Source organism: Brachyhypopomus gauderio, chromosome 21 (genome assembly GCF_052324685.1).
Source record: "Brachyhypopomus gauderio isolate BG-103 chromosome 21, BGAUD_0.2, whole genome shotgun sequence".
Classification (NCBI taxonomy): Eukaryota; Metazoa; Chordata; class Actinopteri; order Gymnotiformes; family Hypopomidae; genus Brachyhypopomus; species Brachyhypopomus gauderio.
Genome location: NC_135231.1, coordinates 10,685,073 through 10,710,072, shown reverse-complemented (window position 1 = coordinate 10,710,072; position 25,000 = coordinate 10,685,073). Strand labels below are relative to the sequence as shown.

At 50.8% G+C, this 25,000-nt stretch overlaps 1 protein-coding gene across 1 annotated transcript in view; it reads left to right on the top strand.

Moving 5' to 3' along the window:
* Positions 1-25,000, top strand: part of plxna1a (plexin A1a) — a 144,744-nt gene that overhangs the window by 12,427 nt on the left and 107,317 nt on the right. The window contains exons 2-3 of the mRNA XM_076984675.1: positions 2,984-4,388; positions 20,998-21,180. Coding sequence (XP_076840790.1) covers positions 3,201-4,388; positions 20,998-21,180 — 1,371 coding nt within the window. The 5' untranslated portion in view covers positions 2,984-3,200. The remainder of the gene's footprint in view (positions 1-2,983; positions 4,389-20,997; positions 21,181-25,000) is intronic.

Here is a 25,000-nt window from a genome sequence, read left to right as displayed (position 1 = left end):
CTCCTCACATCTCCTCAAATCTCCACACATCTCCTCACATCTCCACACATCTCCACACATCTCCTCACATCTCCACACATCTCCACACATCTCCGCACATCTCCGCACATCTCCTCACATCTCCTCACATCTCCTCACATCTCCGCACATCTCCACACATCTTCGCACATCTCCGCACATCTCCACACATCTCCACACATCTCCGCACATCTCCTCACATCTCCACACATCTCCGCACATCTCCTCATCCCGAGTCACAAACAGATTCGCTGTGATGCTGGTGAATCTGACTCGTCTGATGTTAAGAGGGTACGTGCACCGATGCAAGAGGAGTTTTACAGAGCGATAAAGAAAGAGAGAAGGAGAGAGGGAGAGAGAGAGTGATAGAGACATAGTGATGGGGAGAGAGAGAGTCGGAGAGAAAGAGAGGGAAAGAGAGCATAGAGTGGAGGACCTAGGTGTGTGGAAGGCCGCTTTGAAGGCCACGTGTGTTGGAACATGCGGAGCCCCTCCCACTTTGAGGAGTGACCTCCGCGGTAAAGACACTCCTCCCATACGTTTGGCTTGAGCTTGTGCCGTCTCGCCCTCGTTGCCATGCAGGGGGCGTCGCCGGGCTGGAAGGCCGTGTCCGCCACACATCATCTGTGCCAGCAGGTTTAGCCAACCGAGACGCGCCCTGCCCCGCCGGGCCCTGTGGCCACTGCAGCGCGCTTGTGCCCACGCCTGCTTCCTGTCTGCAGGCTGCACTGTAAACTCACACCTGTGCGTGATCTTGAAATGCTGCTTCGCCTTTGACCTCCTGTGCGTTCCCTCCCATTAAGTGTCTCATTTTCTTACATCTGCATGTCCTGATCTTCCTGATCTGGTTCTTTAATTCCTTCCTGCGCTCTTCAGAGGTTACCCCAGGCACCGAGAACTCTTACCCCAGGCACAGAGAACTGCCATGCCACAGAGACATCCTGGCTAAATGGAAGTGTTTGTCATTTAGATGGATATTTGAGTCAGCAAACACCCCACCCAACGGTCCGTTGATGCCCTTCTAACAGCTTTTTGGATGCTTGTCTTTGTCCCAGATGAATCAAAGCACTTTGAGTCTAGTGTGTGTTCTTCTATTATAGGTTAGGCTCTAGTAAACGCAGCTTGACGCCTACTGTCGAGCTCTTTGCTTTATTTGTTGGTTATTTATACTCATAATTATTAGTTGCTACCTCAAGGAATTATTTTAATGGCCTCATTCTGTGTGGATTATTACCAAATTTTACTGAGGTATTCAGAATGGCTGAGGCGTGTTAGTACAGCAGACAGGCCTGAGAACGGGGCATGACCTAGCACACACATGACCTAGCGCACACACATGACCTAGCGCACACACATGACCTAGCACACACACATGACCTAGCACGCACATGACCTAGCACGCACATGACCTAGCACACACATGACCTAGCGTACACACATGACCTAGCGTACACACATGACCTAGCACACACATGACCTAGCGCACACACATGACCTAGCACACACATGACCTAGCACACACATGACCTAGCACACACATGACCTAGTGTACACACATGACCTTGCACGCACATGACCTAGCACACACATGACCTAGCATACACACATGACCTAGCGCACACATGACCTAGCGCACACACATGACCTAGCGCACACACATGACCTAGCACACACATGACCAAGCACACACACATGACCAAGCACACACATGACCAAGCACACACATGACCTAGCACACACACGACCTAGCACACACACGACTTAGCACACACACGACGTAGCACACACACATGACGTAGCACACACACATGACCTAGCACACACACATGACCTAGCACACACAGGCTTTGGGCAGACTCCTCGGGATAGACTCGTGTGTGTGTGTGTGTGTGTGTGTGTGTGTGTGTATGTGGTGTGTGTGTGTGTGTGTGTGTGTGCGTGTGTGTGTGTGTGTGTGTGAGTGTGAGTGTGTGTGTGTGTGTGTGTGTGTGTGTGTGTGTGTGTGTGTGTGTGTGTGTGTGTGTGTGTGAGCATGAGGGTAAATACGTGGCCGGATGAGAGAATACATATGCTCCCTCACGCCGGGTCATGACGTCCACGACGTCCCGGGTGCTGAGAGGGTGTACGAGAGTCCAGTGGAGACAGGCCCCCCCCCCCCCCCCCCCCCCTGTAGAGACAGCCCCCCCCCCCCCATAGAGACAGGCCCCCCCATTCTCCAGCCGTCTGAAGAGAGATCGCTATCATCTCCACACAGTGCTGCTACTGTTGAGGATAGAGCACAAGTTCAGGGAGCAGACAGTCACTGCTGCTGGATAGATACACGGCCCTAATACACTCGGTCTCCAGCGCCTCAGTTAAACAGTGTCTTCCCACACACACACACACACACACACACACACACACACACACACACACACACACACACACACACACACACACACACACACACACACACCATCCAGTGGGAGCAGCATCACTCGGAGGTCATTAGATTTCAGTAATGGGAGTTTTGATGGGACACGGCCTTCCCTGTGATCGAGTTGCCGGTGGCGTCAGGGTGTGGCGTCTGCAAACCCCGCCCATTTTTGGAGAGTCCAGGTGAAGTGGTTCAAGTAGCCCATTCTGTTGCCTCCCTGCTGCCCTGGTAACCACCCCCCCAAGTCCAGGTTGCCCCAGTGCAGATGGCACAACCCCTGTAATGGTGCGTGGAGGTCAGTCAGTAGTGTTGGGTTTGTGACTTGCCCAACCCTTGATGATTTCTAACTTGAAATGCTCATTAAACATTGTATAGGATTCTTCCTTGGGCCCTACTGTAATATATTAATGCTTATGTATTATGAGTTGTTCTTCATCATGTGGTTGGCAGAGCTTGTAAAACCCTTGAAAATCAATAACTAATGTTCTCTTCTCTTCTTGGGTCTCCTGCTGTGTCCCCCAACCTGTTTCTTTATGTGTGTTGTTGCAGGGCTGGGGGCCACGCTACTGCAGATGATGGTGTAGAAGACATCTCTGCAAGCAACAGTGAGAGAGAAAGAGTGTGAGCGAGAGAGCACAGAGGACACTGGGTCAATAAGACTCTCTCCTCACTTCCCCACTGACATACGTGCTCAGTGTTTTTAGCACATCCTCAGCAAGGTGAAACCCACCTTGGACGTCTGCTTCCCAACAGAGTGATTCCAAACATGCTAGGGTACAATATGGGGCCTTGTGCCGGGCCTCTACATGGGGTCTTCCACCTCCTGCTCTTTCTCGCTTCCTCCTGTCAGGGTGGGACGCCAGAAGTGGCCCTCCCTACCTTCCGAACCTTCTCCCCGCCCGAGGGGGGTCTCACGCACCTGGTGGTCCATAACAAGACGGGCGAGGTGTACGTGGGCGCCGTCAACTGGATCTACAAGCTCGCCGGCAACCTGACGAAGTTGCGTAGCCACGTGACGGGCCCCGTGGTGGACAACGAGAAGTGCTACCCGCCGCCCGGGGTCCAGTCCTGCCCCCACGAGCTGTCCCAGACCAACAACATCAACAAACTGTTGCTGCTCGACCCGGGCCAGAACCGCCTCATCGCCTGTGGCAGCACGTCGCAGGGCATCTGTCAGTTCCTGCGCCTGGACGACCTCTTCAAGCTGGGTGAGCCGCACCACCGCAAGGAGCACTACCTGTCCAGCGTGACGGAGGCGGGCACCATGTCCGGGGTGGTGATCGGCGGCCCGCAGGGCGTCAGCGGCGGGAAGCTGTTCGTGGGCACGCCCATCGAGGGCAAATCGGAGTACTTCCCCACGCTCTCCAGCCGCAAGCTGATGGCCAACGAGGAGAACGCGGACATGTTCAGCTTCGTGTACCAGGACGAGTTCGTCTCCTCCCAGCTGAAGATCCCGTCGGACACGCTCTCCAAGTTCCCGGCGTTCGACATCTACTACGTGTACGGCTTCAGCAGCGAGCAGTTCGTCTACTACCTGACGCTGCAGCTGGACACGCAGCTCACGTCTCCCGACGCCAGCGGCGAGCAGTTCTTCACCTCCAAGATCGTGCGCCTCTGCGTGGACGACCCCAAGTTCTACTCGTACGTGGAGTTCCCCATCGGCTGCACCAAGGACGGAGTGGAGTATCGTTTGGTCCAGGACGCCTACCTGGCCCGGCCCGGCGCCCGGCTGGCCCGCTCGCTGGGCATCTCCGAGCGGGAGGAGGTGCTGTTCACCGTCTTCGCCCAGGGCCAGAAGAACCGGGCCAAGCCGCCCAAGGAGTCGGCCCTGTGCCTGTTCACCCTGCGCCGGGTCAAGGAGAAGATCAAGGAGAGGATCCAGTCGTGTTACCGGGGCGAGGGGAAACTCTCTCTGCCCTGGCTGCTCAACAAGGAACTCGCCTGCATCAATTCGGTGAGTTGCTTCTCTTATTCACGCTTCGCACCGCCAGAACGCTGACGTTGACCCGTTATGACCCGTAGTGGCCGATGGTTCTGATGGTTCCATGCTCTGGCTGGCGGTTGTTTGAAGGGTCTGAAGGCAGCCCTGGGTGTTTTATAGACAGAGAACCCACTGAGAGAATGAATAACGTTTTTTAGTGCTTGCACAGCCTTGTGTCTTAATGCTGGGTAGCTGCAGTATTGAAAGGAAGGTCATGAGGCGATCTGGTTTTGTGTGTGTGTGTGTGTGTGTGTGTGTGTGTGTGTGTGTGTGTGTGAGAGAGAGAGTGAGTGAATGCTGCTTGGTGTGCAAAGGGAGTGTGAGCTTTTGCATAGTTTTTGGTGTGTGTGTGAGATGTCCAAGTGAGCTTGTATGTGTGTGTTAGTGTGAGTGATTGTGTGTGTCTGAGTGTGTCTGAGTGAGCGTGTGTGTGTGTGTGTATGTGAGTGTGTGTGTGTGTCTGAGTGAGTGTGTGTGTCTGAGTGAGCGTGTGTGTGTGTGTGTGTGTATGTGAGTGTGTGTGTGTGTGTGTGTGTGTGTGTGTGTGTGTCTGAGTGAGTGAGTGTGTCTGAGTGAGTGTGTGTGTGTGTGTGTGTGTATGTGAGTGTGTGTGTGTGTGTGTGTCTCTGAGTGAGTGTGTGTGTCTGAGTGAGCGTGTGTGTGTGTGTGTGTCTGTGAGTGTGTTGTTTGCTAGACAGCCAGTCCAGTTCTGTGTAGTGTGCCCATGGCCACAGGGCTGCTCACATCATTAGCTCGGGCCTCAGGATTAGCGCTCTGTCACTCTCCACCCTCATGTGTCCGTGGCCCTCGGGCGCTAATTGATTTATAGTCCTGATGTCGTCGCCTCTTCTACTGCTCTCCTGGGAGCTGTGGTCTGGAGGCGGGGCTGGCGAGGGTGTGAACCACTTCCTCCCCGTCGCACGGCCACGCCCTCTGATTGGCCACCTGGCACAGAGAGAGCGGATTGGTCGGGGAGGTCCGGCCCGGTCCTCGTGCCCGTGATGTTGCGGAGGGCCCTGGCCGTGTTGGGAGGTGTGAGAGGAGGTGCCGTTTGACTGAGAGGGGGGGAGACTGGACGAGGACATCGCCCGATGGGGGACGGGCTATACGAAGTGTGAGACTCGGCCGAAAAACATTTGGTCGTGTCCTCGCCCTTCCCCCGCTCTTTTATCGTTCCGCATTTTAATTTCAATTGTTGGGTCACGCCAAGCGTTTGGGAGCGCGTTTTAATTAGCCACCGCACATTTTAGCAATTGGCTCTCTGTCTGTACTGTATTCCATCACAGGACATAGACGACAGTTGGTGACTCGCACTTCAGTAAATGATCGTGGTGGTTGTGCACTGTGTCAGCCTGGGTCCGGTGTGCCCAGGGCCCAGGGTGGTGTGGGTCCGGTTGGAGTGGGTCCGGTCGGAGCACAGGGTGGGGTTCGTGTGTGCGTAGCGGATGGCGTTCCCCAGGCCCACTCATCCTGGCTCCGAGCCTGACGGCAGAAATGGCACTGGCGGTAGTTTTTATCGACAAATGGCCAGCATTCGTATTAGCGATAATAACCACAGCCATTATAATGACGGCCCTGCAGCAATCTGCCTCAGTAATGACGGCAACACGGCTGGCTGAGTCCGATGAAAAGATAACGCTCTCAGGAGCCACCGCCGGCGAGAAGCTTCCAGCCTATGAATAATTCACCCCACTCACCTTGTGTTATTCATTTGTGCTCCATCACAATCAGCCTCCAATCTTATATCCCTCTGCCTCCTCGCTCCGCTTACAAGCAATTAATGTTGTCATTTTACATCCACAAAGCACACTCTAAGATTCCGATTCTTCAAGGAGGGTCCCTGACAGATGGCGGAGACTTAAATAGACGAGGCAGACACGCGGACAGACGGACGCGCGGGCAGACGGACCCGCTGAATCTCTGGTTCTGCGGCTGACAGGACGTCCGGCTGCTTCTGACGTCTCTCTTCCGCCTAGCTGTCTTTTTGCCCATGGAAACGCTATGCATATATGTAAATCAGATACAGTACATGATGGCAGTTGATCACCATCTGCGCTAGCTCTTGCTAGCGATGAAGGACGCGCCACGAGGATGAAATAATTATTTCACCCAACTTTTAGTTTTATGCTGCTTGAGTGTTTGTTCTTCTTCATCTGCTTTAGCCTGTTGTAGTTGCCCTTTAATGAGACGCCCCTCATTTACTCGTTTCTCTGGGTTCTGTGTGTGTTTCTCCATCCCAAGTGTCTTCAGAGCAAGATGTGGTGAAATAAGGCTTCACAAATGTGAGACTGAAAATGAAAGTAAAGTAAACACAAACACCCAGTTCATTTTGGCGTGCTCTGCCCGCCCCTGTGATGTACAGCCCTGTCTTAATCGTACACGGCCCGGGTCCTCCCGTCCTCCAGGACATGGACATTAGCTTTATGTGGCCCAGGACAGTATAGCTGCCCTTGTACTTGCCTGATTCTGCTTGCTAGACTCTCCTCCTCTCCTGGATTTATGGTTTAATGGCAGGGGAACTTTAAAAAAGTTCCGGGTCACCTTTTCTGCCAGCCACAGCCTTCGCTTTCTGTTTTTTTTCTTCTTCTTCAGACTTCTGTATTTTGCCCATAAAATAATAAAATGAGTAAAAAAAAAAAACAAAAACAAACAAATTAGCATCGCTAATGAACTTTTCGAAAAGTCCTCGGGCGCCAAAAGGGAAGAAAACGGCACTCACAACACGGCAAGAGTGGCACGCGTCACCACGTCTGTGTGAAGCGCAGAGAAACGGCGTCACGGGAACGGCAAACGCAACACGGCAAGAGTGGCACGCGTCACCACGTCTGTGTGAAGCGCCGAGAAACGGCGTCACAGGAACGGCACTCGCAACACGGCAAGAGTGGCACGCGTCACCACGTCTGTGTGAAGCGCCGAGAAACGGCGTCACGGGAACGGCACTCGCAACACGGCAAGAGTGGCACGCGTCACCACGTCTGTGCGAAGCGCCGAGAAACGGCGTCACAGGAACGGCACTCGCAACAGTTCAGTCACATGGCTTCACAATTAAATCACGTAATTCTTCCGGATTGGGCTTAACGTGTTTTCGTGTATGTAGCCGAAGCAAATTGGTCCTGTGATCGCTCGACGGAGAGACGAGGCTTCCCTGCACTCTTCGCACAATTGCATTTATTAACATTTATCACTGTTCACCATTTCGTTCGAGGTTCTGATTGTGTTTATCCATCTTCTCATCAAAGATTTTCTGTCCTGTCTTTTCCTCTCAGTCTCAGCAGCAGATTTGTTGACCCACGTCCCTGTGATTCATTCCCAACGCCGAATATCATTTGCTCGCCGTTGATATTGCGTCCACTTCCTGTAGCGGTCCCGGGCGCATGCTCCGTGCTGAACGGAGCTACCACGGCTCCCTAAAAGCCAGTCATTTGTGTTTTCTGTAATAGTATTCGTCATGCTCACGCCCCACAGATGTCAGTGTATTTTCAGTTAGGACAGTTGTTGTCCAGACGTCTCCAGCCACAACACCTGCCCCGATTCTGCGGATGCTGGGCGTAAGAATTTCTTCCCTTGAGCCCTCGAGATCGGCGGCGGACTGTCCAGCGTACGGTGTAGTACAGCACCGTGTGGGGCCAATACCGCTCCATTCATTTGGTACCGCAAGAGTAATTTCAAATCGATAAGTCAGGCAGTTAACTGGGTCATAAGAAAAATGACCCCCCCCCCCCCCCCCCTCGCCCCCACTCACCAACCTTTCAGCAGCCAACTGTGTGTAGGTTGCAAATCTCTTAACGAGTCAGGCTCAGAGAGAGCACGATCTAATTGTCGGTATAATTATTTATTGATGTGTGTTTGTATGAGGGCGCGTGGAGTGTGTTTCTGTGTGTGCATGTGTGAACGTTTGTGTGCTTGTGTGTGTCTGTGTGTGAGTGTGTGTGTGTGTGTGTGTGTATCTCTGTGTATTCCTTGTGAGCATGCATGCATGTTGATTCATTTGTGCACGCTTGTGTGTGTGTCTGTGTATGCCTTGCGAGCTTATTGATTCATGTGTGCACGCTTGTGTGTGTGTGTATGTGTATATGCCTTGTGAGCATGCGTGTTGATTCATGTGTGTGTGTGTGTGTGTGTGTGTGTGTGTGTGTGTGTGTGGGGCTGTTTACCAGACTGCGGGTGCAGCTGTATTTGTTGTGTCCTGTGGTTTGCAGGCAATGAGACAGATCCACAACCCATTACTCTATTTCATATTCAGCCCAGCTTGCGACAGGCAACACTTACATGACAGGCTAGTCTGGCTCTGCCATGAATATGTTTGCATATACTACATTATATAGATGTTTCCTGCACATACTTTACATTATGTCTTAATTTGCACTGATAAATACTTAATAAGACATTATACGAGTACAGACACGATCACCTCTGTTATGAGCAAACTTTGGTACTAGCACAACCACATGGACCTGAGAGGCACTTGACCATTTTCCAAAGGACAAATCTATTCATCATTGCTGACACCCCCGTGGTCTAGCTAAGGACAGGCATTATGCACTGTAAATGGGCCGCATGGGGTTTGATATCTTTATTTATTTTACATTTGAACATAATCATTGACGGACGTGTCAGCATGTCATGTGGAAGAACTCAAGAGCTGTTTCTGGAACTTTCCAATCACACACAAGGCGTGCTAAATGTCTTCTAGGGATGACTGTTCCTTTTCCCTTGTTTTGGCAACGCCGCCGGCTCTCTGAGAGTCTCCAGTATTACGGGGCTGAAGAAAGAGTTTTTGACCAATGGAAAACAGGAGTTACTACAGCCAAAGTGGCTGTGCTGTCTATTAGAAGTGCCTCATGAACTGAGCTGTGAGCTTCCAGCTTGGTCCGCCTTAAGACCGCTGAAATATGGGCTGTAATTGTGCAGTGTGACAGGGAGCCGCTGGCTTGGCCTCACAGGGTCTTAGGCGGTGTTTTGCTGCCAGTAGCTTGCTGTTAAGAGCACCTTTTGTTTGGGCTTTATGGAGGCCCACAATGATACCCTTAAACTACTATCTCTTCTCTAACCTGCGGGGTGGCTCTCCTACCCTGAAAGAACTCACTCCATGTTGGTCTCCGTCAGAATGGGCTTCCTTCCTTCAGCTGAGTTTGTGCTGTGGCGAGGTTCGTGCCTGCTTGTCACGGCTGAACGTAGCAGTCCTCAAACTACGCTGACGCTAACTGATATTGATTTTGATTCATTTCAAATTAGTGTGTTTGTGACCTCAACTGACCCCATCAGGTCCTCACTCTGATCTTATTCTCCGCTTGGCCGTCTACACCGTAGTATTGGGTGGTCACTTGCATGGCGTGATTTTATGCTCTTTAAGACTCTCTCATTATGCCTGAGCAGTCTTGCTCTAACACGGACGCCGTGGGAGGCGTAAACTCATGAGAACTGTTGAGAGTTTGGTTCGTGTGTGGGGGGCCCGGTTCTTTTATCAAGCTGCCACACGGTCTACAGCAAAACAAAACAAAAAACAACAAAAAGAAAATATTCAACCATTTTCAATGGTAAAGAAAACCAATTAGTCATGGGTATTTGGACAGGCATTCACACAGACACTCGGACCAACATTTGGAGAGCCATTCTGACCTAGAGAGGACCCAGTCCACTATAGAACATCTACCTCTCTCTCTTTCATTCTCTCTCCCTCTCTCTCTCTTTCTCTCTCTCTCTCTCACACTCTCTCACTTTTTCTCTCTTTTACTCACACAGACACTAACGCTTGCTCTTTCTCTAATTTATTCTATGTTATGGTAAAACACTGCTTGCTGCAGAAGAGCTAAGACTGTGACAGGCCTGTCACCTGTTCTACGTGTTGGCTCGGATTAAGACCTTCTGGTGCTCTGGGGCATTAACAATCCGAAACCACCATGAATTGGAAAACAGGAACAGTCACACACTGCTTATCCATTGACACTCAAAAGGTGCGTGTCAAACATGGTGGGGAATTACACCGTTCAGAGTTTAGATCCTTGACATCCAGCTATGCTAATGTGCCACGATGCGTCCGTACAAACGCTCCCCCGGCAACTTTGGGTACTCCTACCTAATTGGCCCATTTTAAGGGGGACAATACAAACCGCAACCCATCTGTTGCCGGGCAACATTCCTCAGCCGCCCTCTACCTCCTTCATTACTGGTCGGTTTCTGGGATCTGGACGCCGACCAAACACCAACTCCCTCTCGGCTCTTGACTGGTGAGCCATCAAAAACGAAGTGTTTTGTGTCAGATGGTGGTCATTAGCTCTTTCTTCTTTAAGTGAAGGCTCCCTCTCAATTAGTCACAGGCATCTTTAAAACGTTTCAAGTCCCACATAAAGCGCTCGGGAAGGTTGTTTCAAGTCTTTATGTCGGCACAACGTGGGAAACTTCTTCACTCACCGTGAAAGTACCTGAAGTGACTGAGCTGCTCAGCTCAAGCCTCGAGACTGGCGGGATGTGAGAGTGTGTAGCTCACTGGTGGAGATCACCGCATCCTCCATTGCTGGAGCCAACGGCTGTGACGTCACGTCGCACTTATACAATATATATTATTATATATTATAATATATATAAATACTACATTGTATATTTTATATAATATATAATATATATTTTTTTAATATAAAAGACATTTTATTTATTTAAAATATCAACATTCGAATTTATTCTTTCTCCAGTCAAGCTTTTAGTGCCCGCTGATTGTCCTGGCTCATAAATCGCAGTGACCTTTCACCTACAAACTGCGATTTGCCCTCTCATTCCCTCTCCTTTTCCCTGCCCATGAAGGCTATTAAGTTGTGATGGACCATTAAAAACATTTTGTGTAGTGTCACTCACTAGAGCCGCTACTGAATGTGTGGACTTCCTGTTCAGACTTCTTAATTAGCATCGCGTTCCTCCTGTCTCGATGCATGCAGAATGGCACTGGTGGTGTCCTCTGAACCAATCAAATCCATTTCTATGATCACATGACCGAAGCCGGAGCAAGACTCTGTGCTTGGCTTAAGCCACTCGATGTGTGTTGCTAGGCAGATCTCACCACAGGCCAGAATGTGAGCGAGGTCAGCTTATTTCCACAGACGTCATTTCAAGGCTGAAACGTGCGTTACCGGCGCCAGACGGGTTCACAGCGCGGTGAACGTGCCGCTAGCGTTAGCGGACCAGTCCGGGCGGTGTGGGAACATACTGGAACGGCTCACGGCTGAAGAACCACCAGTCTATGCTAAACACAAGCCTGGCTTAGCCCGGGTTCGTTAAACGAGTGTCAAGCACCAGTCCCCAGCGAGACCCATCGCCTCGGTGCCGCTGTGTTGTCATGGCGTTGTCGTTGAGGGGGAAAGACTCTGGGGGTTTCCATGGGGCTGATGAATGGGAGAAATGAGATCCCTGCGGGGGGGCACACGTGCTCACAGAACAAGCTGTTTTTTCAGCTCTGCAATGAGAGGCAAGAAATGATGACCCAAAACTGCAGTCCGCCTTTACAAACCTCTGCAACACACACACACACACACACACACACACACACACACACACACACACACACACAAATCCTTTCTCATTAGTGTTCATTTGTCATTCTTCTTTTGTCCAGTCGGGACAGTGCTGTCCTGCCCGGTTCTGAAGCCAGCGCTGTCCTGTGATCGAGGGCAGTGGTGTGGCAGCTCCGATCGCCACCAGAACCGTTCTCCTGGAAGTCTTTTCCTTCCTTCTCATCAGAAGCTTTGTTTCAGGCGTGAGCAATAGGCTAGTGCCATTAGAAAGATCAGACACGCGTTTAGAAAGATCAGACACCCCACTTGTGCCCCAGCCGGCGGCTTAGCAGAAATTCTCATCTGTTTTGCCTGGTATGGCCAGCATTACAAAAGCATCAGGACATCTGTGTCTTCAGGACACATGACCGGTGTCTGGACGGACCTGGACGGTGTCAGGTGTATGAGGGAACATGCGTGGACGTGTTTTAAACGTGCTGCGTGCCGAGTCTGATGGGGAGAGCAGAAGGCACGAACCGAAGCTCCAGAGATGAAAAACTGACCTACATTGCATTTCCTCTACAGCAGTAAGGGCAGGAAGACCTGCTCCTGATCCGGTCTGCAGCAGACCTGCCACTCAGAACCAACAGACCTGCCGCTCAGACGTCCACAGCTGTCTGGCTGTCCTCGTCCAACGGTTTCCTACTTATTGATTTATTGATTTATTTTTGGCGGTAAACTAGGGCTCGTCTCTGGCTGTTTGCTGTCTGCAGATAACTAGGGCAACGCCAGAGCCGTCAAGCGCCCGGTGAGAGGAGACAGCCGTTGAGTAGTTTTGGGCTGTGTGTAATTACCCTGCAACTGTTGTGACCCACTCTTTGTTTATTATGATGTGTGGAGTTTTATGTTGAAGTGGTTGCATGGTTTGGACCTATGTGTAACTGAGGTGTTGAGGAGGTGTGTGTGTGTGTGTGTGTGTGTGTGTGTGTGTGTGTGTGTGTGTGTGTGTGTGTGTGTGTGTGTGTGTGTGTGTGTGTGTGTGTGTGTGCGCGCATTTACGTGCATAGTTCCAGATGCCATGAGGCCCAGACCAGGTCATTGGTGTTCTCATAATGAACTCTTTGTGTTGGGTCTAAGAACGTGTGCGTGTGTGTGTCCACGTGCATAACCAAGCAAGCGCTGTTGTGTGTGTGCACATGTGATGGTGTGCGTGTGTGCGCGCGCGTGTGCACGTATGTGTCTGCATGCATAAGCAAGCATTGTTGTGTGCGTGTGTGTGCGTGTGTGTGCGTGTGTGTGTGTGTGTGTGTGTGTGTGTGTGTGTGTGTGTGTGTGTGTGTGTGTGTGTGTGTGTGTGTGTGACATGCTATGTCCAGACTGTGTGATTCAGGTCAGTGGAAAGGAGATATAAACATCTGTCTCACAAGCTTAGCTTGCTGTTAGCTGGCTGAATAGACACACACACACACACACACACACACACACACACACACACACACAACACACAACAGTCCATCTCATGTATGTTTTATAAATCTGAAGGGATTAAGACAGGGAATGTGGATGATGGAGAGGTGGGGTGTAAGGGGGGGGTGAGACACTGGGGGGGTGAGAGACTGGAATGGGTGAGACACTGGGGGGTGAGACAGGGAATGTGGATGATGGAGAGGTGGGGTATAAGTGGGGGGGGGGGGTGAGACACTGGGGGGGTGAGACACTGGGGGGTGAGACAGGGAATGTGGATGATGGAGAGGTGGGGTATAAGTGGGGGGGGGGGGGGGGGGTGAGACACTGGGGGGGTGAGACACTGGGGGGTGAGACAGGGAATGTGGATGATGGAGAGGTGGGGTATAAGTGGGGGGGGGGTGAGACACTGGGGGGGTGAGACACTGGGGGGTGAGACAGGGAATGTGGATGATGGAGAGGTGGGGTATAAGTGGGGGGGGGTGAGACACTGGGGGGGGTGAGACACTGGGGGGTGAGACAGGGAATGTGGATGATGGAGAGGTGGGGTATAAGTGAGGTGGGGTGAGGTACTGGAGGGGTGAGACACTGGGGGGGGTGAGACACAGGGGGGTGACACACTGGGGGGGGGGGGGGGGTGAGTGGGGGGGAATGTGTGACTGATAAGTCAGTCTGGCATCTTCATGGAGTGCCACAGGGTGCACAGTGTGTTACACAATCTCACACACACACACACACACACACACACACACACACACACACACACACTCAGTCACAATTACACACAGGAACTGTGTACCACAAAACTCGGGCTCACAGGGACACACATTCTCCTCTATCTGTGGTGTGGTGTAGTTCTCTGAGTCCCTTGGAAACCACAGTGGTTACATACACACACATATATCAAACGAAGGCTCCTGGTGACTATAAAACCACAGTGGCCACACACACACACACACACACACACACACACACACACACACACACACACACACACACACACACACACACACACACACACACACACACACACACACACACACACAGATCATTCTAAAACCACAGTGCCTACCCAAATTGCTTTAAATTTAAACCTATGTCCTGGTCACTGACCCACGCATACAACAGTGTACTGTAGAGGGATGCGATTGAGCTAGTCGTTTTCAAATTGGGTTTGTGCACTAGAGTTTTTCATATTGTGTTTTCCAGCTAGTGCGCCATCACTTATGGGACTGAGCTGGCCAGATCACAGCAACTGTACACTCAAATACAGCAACTCTTATACTCAAATACAGCAACTATTATACTCAAATACAGCAGCTCCCATACTCAAATACAGCAACTATTATACTCAAATACAGCAGCTCCCATACTCAAATACAGCAACTCTTATACTCAAATGCAGCAACTCATATACTCAAATACAGCAGCTCTCATACTCAAATACAGCAGCTCTCATACTCAAATACAGCAACTCTTATACTCAAATGCAGCAACTCTTATACTCAAATGCAGCAGTTCTCATACTCAAATACAGCAGTTCTCATACTCAAATACAGCAGCTCATACTCAAATACAGCAACTCTTATACTCAAATGCAGCATATCTTGTACTCAAATGCAGCAACTCTTGTACTCAAATACAGCAACTCTCATACTCAAATACTGCAGCTCTCATACTCAAATACAGCAGCTCTCATACTCAAATACAGCAGCTCTCATACTCAAATACAGCAACTCACACTCAAATACAGCAACTCTTATACTCAAATGCAGCAACTCTTACACTCAAATGCAGCAATTCTTGTACTCAAATACAGCAGCTCTCATACTCAAATACAGCAGCTCTCGTACTCAAATACAGCTGCTCTCATACTTAAATACAGCAGCTCCCATAGACTCAAATACAGCTGCTCTCATACTCAAATACAGCAGCTATGGCCTGTCATGAAGTAATAGTGCCCAGCAGCTAGTGTAAATGATGGGACAGAATAAAGATTTGAATCAGTACTGGGTCAATTAGCATGTGTTCTGCTTGACCTAAGATTAGCCGTCCATGTTTCATTGCTGCCGATCGCAATGATGAATGAAGCCAGCCAGCTGACTCTGGACCAGTTAGAAGTGGCAGCATTATGCAAACCGACCTGCTAATGACACACGTTGATATGATGTGTGTATTTTTAGATAAGCCTGAGATGCTCGTGGGATCAATCAGTGTTCGTGTGCCCACTGCTGTCAGGGCCCGTCTCCCTGTGGGAGGCTGGAGTTATGGGAGAGACAGAGACAGACACACAGGCAGGGGAGAGATGGACAGATCAACTGAGGGAGAAGAGGAAAAGAGGGGAGAAACGGAAGGTGATGTATCGGCACAGGTGTCAATTCCAGGTTCAGAAAGTAAAAGTCCTCACCAGGATTTTGCTCAGGCTTCCTGAATTGTGTTGATTCCACTAATTTTACCTGGATTGCACTAATTAGAAAATCTAGCAAGCTTGAGCAAAATCCTGGTGAGGACTTTTACTTTCTGAACCTGGAATTGACACCTCTGTGTATCGGAAGGGAAAGAAAGAAGGGAGGAGAGAGAGAGAGGATGAAGAAATAGAAGAGTTGTGGTTTGCATTTCTGCTTGTGCCATTAAGACCCAATTAGACGTCCTCCATTGTGCCGACTGGAGGAAACAAAGAGCAGGCCGTGTAGCTGCCGCGTGTTACCGCCACCCAGCAGGGGCCTGGCAGACGGCCAGCTCCTCCCCCAGGCTCCTCCCCCCAGGTCCTCCCCCAGCTCCTCCCCCCAGTTTCTCCCCCAGCTCCTCTCCCAGCCCCCCAGCCCTTCCCAGACGGGTCTCTCTTCCCTGTTTTGGTGCGAGCCTTCTGTGTATCCAGGCGTTTGGCACCTTTTACCTTCTTTTACTTTGAAGCACATAGAAGCACATACCTGTGTAGACAAACCTCACATACCTGTGTAGACAAACCTCACATACCTGTGTAGACAAACCTCACATACCTGTGTAGACAAACCTCACATACCTGTGTAAACAAACCTCACATACCTGTGTAGACAAACCTCACATACCTGTGTAGACAAACCTCACATACCTGTGTAGACAAACCTCACATACCTGTGTAGACAAACCTCACATACCTGTGTAGACAAACCTCACATACCTGTGTAAACAAACCTCACATACCTGTGTAGACAAACCTCACATACCTGTGTAGACAAACCTCACATACCTGTGTAGACAAACCTCACATACCTGTGTAGACAAACCTCACATACCTGTGTAGACAAACCTCACATACTTGTGTAGACAAACCTCACATACCTGTGTAGACAAACCTCACATACCTGTGTAGACAAACCTCACATACCTGTGTAAACAAACCTCACTTACCTGTGTAGACAAACCTCACATACCTGTGTAGACAAACCTCACATACCTGTGTAGACAAACCTCACATACCTGTGTAGACAAACCTCACATACCTGTGTAGACAAACCTCACATACCTGTGTAGACAAACCTCACATACCTGTGTAAACAAACCTCACATACCTGTGTAGACAAACCTCACATACCTGTGTAGACAAACCTCACATACCTGTGTAGACAAACCTCACATACCTGTGTAGACAAACCTCACATACTTGTGTAGACAAACCTCACATACCTGTGTAGACAAACCTCACATACCTGTGTAGACAAACCTCACATACCTGTGTAAACAAACCTCACTTACCTGTGTAGACAAACCTCACATACCTGTGTAGACAAACCTCACATACCTGTGTAGACAAACCTGGCTTCTATCTTAAGGACATATACAGAAAATAGACTTTGAACGAATGTGTGCAAGTTGTGCGTGTAATTGCATCAGGCTTTCCTCAGCTGTGTGTGTGTTCCCTGAACGCTCCCCTGTTGAATGGCTGTGTGTGTGTGTTCCCTGAACGCTCCCCTGTTGAATGGCTGTGTGTGTGTGTGTGTGTGTGTGTGTGTTCCCTGAACGCTCCCCTGCTGAACGCCTGCTCCCCGTGGCTGAGGGACTCGACTCCAGTGAGGCTGGGTAAAGTTCGAAATGGCATCGCCAGCAAATTAACCTAGCGAGACCTGCAGCGTGTCTATCATACCTCGCTGGGTCAAAGCAGACATCTGCTATTGACTACTGAGACTATAGAAATGCAGGGATGGAGGGAGAGGGAGAGAGAGAGAGAGAGAGAGAGAGAGAGAGAGAAAGAGAGAGGGAGAGACAGAGAGAGAGGGAGAGAGAGATGGAGTGATAGCAGAGGTGGCGTGTGCCTACTGGGGGATCGATCAGATAGTGTAACGATAAGGCAGTAGGATAATAGCTGTGTGTGTGTGTGTGTGTGTGTGTGTGTGTGTGTATGTGTGTGTGTGTGTGCTTGTGACAAAAAAAATGAAAGAAAAGACACACACACACACACACACACACACACACAGAGACACACACACACACACACACACACACACACACACACACACACACACACACACACACAGAGACACACACACAGACACACACACACACACAGACACACACACACACACACACACACACACATACACACACTCCTCTAGCCCTTGATTTTGTGATGGTCCATATGATGAGGCTCCCAGAGTCTGAGCTCAGTGGTGCTGAGGCGGTTGCCTGGGCGTCCGTGTCCCGTGGAAACCACTGCACCAAACGACAGGCAGCATCTCCACTCCTCTCTCTGCTGCTGCCTGCAGTCTGGGGCAGTTTTACATAATGCCCACTTTGCACAGGTGTGAGCTGGCGGATTCCTACCTGTGGACTTGACATAATCACTTTCCCTTCACTTCTGCGTCCTCTTGCTCACATGCGGTCTGCAGATGCAGCACTGGTCTGTACAATTGTTTATATTTAGCCTGCACAATATATCATATGAACATCATCACAGTATTGGCCTTTGCAATATCATCATAGTGGGATTCTGACCAATCCCAGACAGTCCAGAGTGTTCTGCGTTGATTGGTCAATCACAGCATCCACGTCATCCAAAAAAAAAAACCCCAAACTGATTTCTGACCATGTATTACGCACCCAAGCAGATCTTAGCCAGTTAAGCTTGTCTAGGGCTCAAGTACCAGGTTCTCTAACTGTTCACTGGTCGTAATGGGGTCACATCTCGTATATCTAGCCCTGCGTGATGCATAGAACGTGTGTGTGTGTGTGTGTGTGTGTCCTATATTGTCAGTGTGTATTAGTATACTTAATTGGGAGGCCATCATGGGGTGCTGATTCAAACTGTGTTGTTCCCCAACAATCTGACAACAGAAACCATCTGGAATTAAATGACTATGGCACCATGTCACATCAAAGGAAATGAATAAATTAATATTAATTTTAATATTAGTTGCAGGTTATCAGGTGCAATATGACTCTATAATATTCCAGTATTTTTGTCCATCTTGCACATCCTGCCTACAAACACACCTTTAAAACAAGTAATTAATACCAATTAAAATCAATTTGTTTGGATAAACAAATTTTGGATAAATATGTCTTCTCTTGGATATGACGTCTTCTCCAGTCTCTCTGTGCTGCTGTGTGGGAGAGTGATTTAAACTGCCCCTATTAGACCTCCAAACTCACATTCCTGCCTATTCCAGCGCTCGATTTAATCTTGTCCTCATCACTCCCTCTCTCCCTCTCTCCCTCGCTCTCTCTGTCTGTGTGTGTGTGTGTGTGTTTCCTTCTTTTCACATCCAAATGAGGCAGTAATTTGAGTTGCAGAGGACAGAATGGGTCAAAGGGGGGCAAACAGACTTCAAGCGTTCGGGGGGGGGGGCCGAGGGCTCCGATAGCCGCGCATCACTGACTCCGGCCGTCGGCGGTCATGGGTGGTTGCCGTGCTGTTTCCGCTGGTCGCCATGGGACTGCAGCGTGGAGACGGAGTACGGGCCCGCGTGCCCGGTCCTGGGCCGTGATTAGCACGTAAACGTTTACGGTTCCTCCCCCGCGGTTCTGAACGAGAGCTGCTGGGATTCGTCCGGTTCTCCTGCGATGGCTCTTTGGCTTCGGTTAGGTCACATTAATGGGCCGAACGCATCGCTGTTTAATCGAGACCTGGTGGGAATGGCGGCCATTATTATGTCCAGGACAGTGTCCCCGCCTTTCTGGGACGAGTACAGTAATGGCCCACGCCCGACTGGCGGGCCAGGACTCCCTTTGCCCTTTGCCCTTTCACCCCTTCCAATCTGCCGGTGCTGTTTCCACGCTCATCTCCAATTGGGGCGGAGCCAGACGGAGTGTGTGGGCGGGAGAGAGAGTGTGTGTCCTAGCGTGAACGTCCTCGCAGTGCCCAGAGCTGGGCATCGTTGGCAGCCTTCCCTCTCCGGGTGAATGATGAGGGGGCGGAGCTTGGTGTCAGCGGGGGGGTGGGGGGGTCACGGACACTCTTGTCTCGGCTAATGAGGCTAGTCTGTCGGCCAGAGCAAGGGGGGGGGGGGGGGGGGGGGTGGGTTCTTCTGGGACCCTTCACGCTTTGTGAGACTGGCTTTGTGTGTGTGTGTGTGTCTGTGTGTGTGTCAGCAGCACTCCCTCAAAAAAAAAAGAGAGTGGAAAATGATCCCCCCCCATAAGAAGCTGGTCTTCCTCCCGGCTAACCACCCAGTGTTAATGTGCCATAGCCTCTCTGTGACTGAGTCTGATTGATTCTTCCCCATTGAGGGTATAGTATGCAGGCCGTAATGACCCAGAGGATTGTGGGAGCTGTAATTAGACCTGCAGGAGGTTGGGGTTAGGTGTGAATGAGCCGTAATTCAGCTCATCTGATCTGGAAGTGTCATGTGGGACAACCCGTGTGCCACAGATACACAAGAATGAGAATGAGACACTGGTATTTGTTGTAAATGTACGTTCCAAATGGTGAAGTTTCTGTTATTCCCATTTATACAGCGATAATGTCTTTGGCTCTCATGAATATGGCAAATGTTGATGGTTGATGTTTCATAGTGATCGTGATCCTGGGTGATCATGTGCGTTTAGACGATCATCATCTCTAGAATTGTGGTGGTAAATACTGTCATCATTTTGTAAATGTGCTGAGGACTACAGTGAGAAAAGTACAGCGTGGTACGGGCGCCATGCTGTGCGGAGATGTTCTTTTATTTGATGTAGTGGTGATAACATCTGACGTTCTCTGTTGATTTGATTGGAGTGGAGGCCAGACCGCTGCGTTATGACTCCTCTAGACAAGCTGCTCCACGTCCCACTGGTGGAGTCTTAATCTCCATTAGGATCTTTTAACCGCATTTATTTAAAACACTTGGGTGGTTTAAAAAATATTGTAATTGCAGTTAATTAGTGGTGATTTTATTGTATTTTCTATTGTACTAATTTTGAACGAACATAGATTAGACTGCTTAGATTAGAGGATGTTTAAATAAAGGCGAAGCTATTAAAGAAGTTAGTGCCAATGGTATAGAATGTTATAGAACGTAGCAGAATGCTAACTCGAATATCATCATTATATCATTGTTCGATAAGTGGAACTTGACTTTTTGACCCTCCCAAAGGCGGCAGCCGACTACGTGATTGGCTGCGCTTGTTGTCACTCTCATTGCTGCTGCTGACCTTTGACCCTCGTATCCTCTCTCCAGCCACTGCAGATCGACGACGACTTCTGCGGGCAGGACTTCAACCAGCCACTGGGCGGCACCACCACCATCGAGGGCGTGCCGCTCTTCCTGGACAAGGACGACGGCATGACGGCGGTGGCGGCCTACGACTACCGCGGACACACCGTCGCCTTCGTCGGGACACGCAGCGGGAGGATGAAGAAGGTAGGGTGGCCCGGCGGCCCGCATCCCTTGACCCGACCCGAGGTCTCGATCTCTTGATCTCTGGATCTTAGCCGTGAAGGGCTAAACCGATTATAGCTGAGTCTCAGACGTCCAGAGACGAACGCACCTGTACACGTGATTCAGAGCCGTTTGCGCTAGGGCCGCTGTAGCGTTATTAGACTACGACGGACCAACAGACGGTCTGTGGCGCTGTGTGACGGGCTCTCGGACACAGCGAGTCCACGTGTGGCGGGTGGGTGTAGCTGTGCTGTGACGTGCTGGACCCCAGACGTCCTTGTGCGTGACCCCTGGCTGTGGCGGTCTGCGTTCCCTGTCCCCAGGCTCGGAGAGCGCGCGCTGCCCGGCACGGATCCGAAGCCGTATCCCATGATCGGAATCACGTTTCCTGATCTGCCTCGCTCCCCTTCCTGTACCAGCCGGGGTCCTGCTGCCACTGCCCGTGTTATTAGATAGAAATCGATGGCCCATGTGCTGTGTGTGTGTGTGTGTATTCATGTGTGCGCACACACCTCTGCATATAGAAGGAGAAAGCGGAGCTGAGTCTTGGTAGGTGTCACGGAAATGACCGTAATGGAGAGGTGTGTTTGCGGAACTCGAGTGTACGTGTGTGTGTGCGAGCGAGCGTGTGCATGTATGTTCACGCAAGGACCTGAGTGTGTGTGTATTGCAGGGGTACTGTCTGTCTCTCCTCCCTGTCTCTCCTCCCTGTCTCTCCTCCCTGCTCCATCAGTCTCCGTTTCAGAAGGAGAGGTTTGTGCACATTTGAGTCCCCCTAACTGCTGTGTGAGTGGAACTAGAACGCGTGACCTCCGGCATCTGTCTCTGTGCGTTACACAACGCTGACACATTACACTGCTTTGATACTGAATTACTGGTCCATTTCAGATGTGACCTAAACAAGTGCAGGAGAGTAATGAGTCTGCACCAAGTTGCGCGGCCCATCAATGAGCGATTTTATGTAAGACTAGATCAGCGGGAGCCTGTGCTAAGTGACACCCCTCTGCTAAGTGACACCCTTGTGCCACGGCTCTCCGTAATGGCGGACACACTGTGTTAGACTCATAAAGTTGCCCTTACAAATGCATTCGATTGTTACTGTTGGAGACGTAGCATTGGCTACATTTCAGAACGCAAATTCTGCTGACTGCTGCGAGATGTCAGCTGCTGACCGCATAGGTTACCCACAAGCCCTCAGGCGGGGGCGTGAACGTCAGGTTGGTTAACGGTGCTGTTAACGGTGCCGTCGGGAGGTCAGGGGTCAGGGCAGACGCGTGGTCTAAACTGCGACAGAGAGATCGCCGTCTGATTCGAGCGCTGTGTAGCAGAAGCAGCTCGTAGCCAGGGGGCGGGGCGAGTGGCCCGTACGGCGGGTGGGCGTGGCCACGAAGACTCCTGCCGCCGCCCACTACTGCCGCCGGCCAGGGTTTATTGCTATTCATTGGGAGTTAAAGTGTGTGCCTTGGCCTAATGAAATGTTGGGCTGCAGTCTATTGATGGAGGCTCATTGTAATTCCCCCAGTCCTCCAGCTCTGCTTTAAGGCCCTCATTGATTCATCTGTATGAATATATAATCGCAAGCGTAAATCTTTGTGGCGGCACACGGCTGCGTGCGTGTGTGTGAGTGTGTGTGGGCGTGCATGTACACATGGGTGGGCGTGCATGTATGCATGTATGTATGGGTGGGCGGTGTGTGTGTGGGCGTGCGTGCACGCGTGGTTGGAGAGCATGTGTGTGTGTGTGTGTGTGTGGGGTGGGGGAGTTGTTTGCATGAGGTTTTAGGCTTGTATGGGTTTGTGTACTAATAGGCTGCTAATAAGTTTGGCTGTGTTTCCTCTTCTCTCTGTTCCCGAGCTGCTGTGTCCCTCTGTCTCTCCGCTGTAGTGGATATCACAGGAGCTCCAGTGTCTGGGTGTTTCAGGGACCAGCATCAGATGCAAATAAGGCAGGTACCCCGAGCGGTGCTCTGGGCAGGACATTCACACACCTGCTGTTATCCTGCAGAGCTCCGGATAGCTGCGACACTCACAGTGCACCAAGGTTGAGAATGATGTATCTCACAAAGGGGCTTTTGTCTTTTACACATCGCACACCGGCCCTTTAATGCTGCTTACGCCGCAGAATTAAGGCCCCTGATAAACGCGGTGTTACTCCGCACCTCGACTTTTATGGGTATGTTGGAAATCAAACATGTCTGTGCTTATTTGTAATTGAAACACTTTGAGTAAAAGAATTGTGGAGTGTTTTTTTCATGCCGTGGCTGTTCTGTGCGGCTCTGACATCTCCACGAAAGAACGAGAGGAGGACAGTGTGTGTTCAAGACTGGGGGTTGTGTGTGTGTGTGTGTGTGTGTGTGTGTGTGTGTGTGTGTGTGTGTGTGTGTGTGTGTGTTTGTAGAGGACTGGGGGTTGTGTGTGTGTGTGTGTGTGTGTTCATGAGTTATATAGGCAGACTGTGTACTCCAAATAGCTAGAGGCTATCAAAACATTGGAATGTTTGTGTGTGTGTGCGTTAATGTATACCTGTTGGAGTGTGTGTGTGTGTGTGTGTGTGTGTGTGTGTGTGTGTGTGTGTGTGTGTGTGTGTGTGTGAGTGTGAGTGTGTGTGTGTGTGTGTGGGGAAAAAAAAACACCACACGTTCTGGCCATAAGCAGCAGCTTCTACCACGGCAACTGCGGGAAACGTAGACCGGCCTGTGCAGACCTGTCCCAGCTGAAAACGACCCACATCACGCAGGAGTTCACGTGTGTGTGGGAGGAGGACGTGTGTTCGTCCTGCTCTCTGTCCTGGCTTCACACCCCTCCTTTCTGTTCTCTCGCTCTCTCTCTTTCTCTATTTATATCTGTCTCTCTATCACTCTCTCTATTATTTACGCAATCAGTGCCCCACCCCCACCCCACGTTGAGGTTCGTGTGGCTGTAACCCAGGGCAACAGCACATGCAGCACCTGCCAATTAAAGCGTTCCCCCCAACCCCTCTTGCATAAGACGCTGTGAGACTCTCATACCTGCGTCCGCCTGGGGGAGGAGCCAGCCTGCAGCCTTGGCTCCGCCCCCTGGGGGCCTGTGCGGGTGTGCCGCTCCCGTTTAGCACGTTAGCCGGGCCAATTAGCGCGTTAGCTCAGCCGCACGCGAACACCCACCATCGTTTAAATGTCACTTTAATTAAGAAGCATGATGTGATTTGAGCTAATTTGCCAAGCGAATGGTAATTACCGATAACATTTGGAAGCAATGAAGGAGGGGAGTGTTTGGTGGGGGGGGGGGGGGGGGGGAGAGTTTGTTGCTGCCATGAGGAAATCTCGGTTGATTGGGAACGATTAATGATTGACATCATCTCGTACCCCCTTGTAATGGCGGAAGTGGAGTAGATCAGCAGCAGGGAGCCTCGGGCCGAGACTCGATGGAGACCGTTGTGCTCGCGTGGGCCGCCGTGTGAAGGCTCTGTGGTGATGTTAGCGGTGCTTTACGGGGTCAGATCACATTCACTCGTGCATTAAGGCAATATTTCAAGCGCTCGTCTTTGCTTGAGGGTGAACGAGCGGTCCACTTGGCTCCAAAAATGCCACCAAGTTCTCTAAGCAAGAGTCGTGTTAGACACGTCTGTGGTAGAGACGCGTCTGTGGTAGAGACGCGTCTGTGGTAGAGGAGCGTCTGTGGTAAAGGAGCGTCTGTGGTAGAGGCGCGTCTGTGGTAGAGGAGCGTCTGTGGTAGAGACGCGTCTGTGGTAGAGACGCGTCTGTGGTAGAGACGCGTCTGTGGTGGAGGAGCGTCTGTGGTAGAGGAGCGTCTGTGGTAGAGGA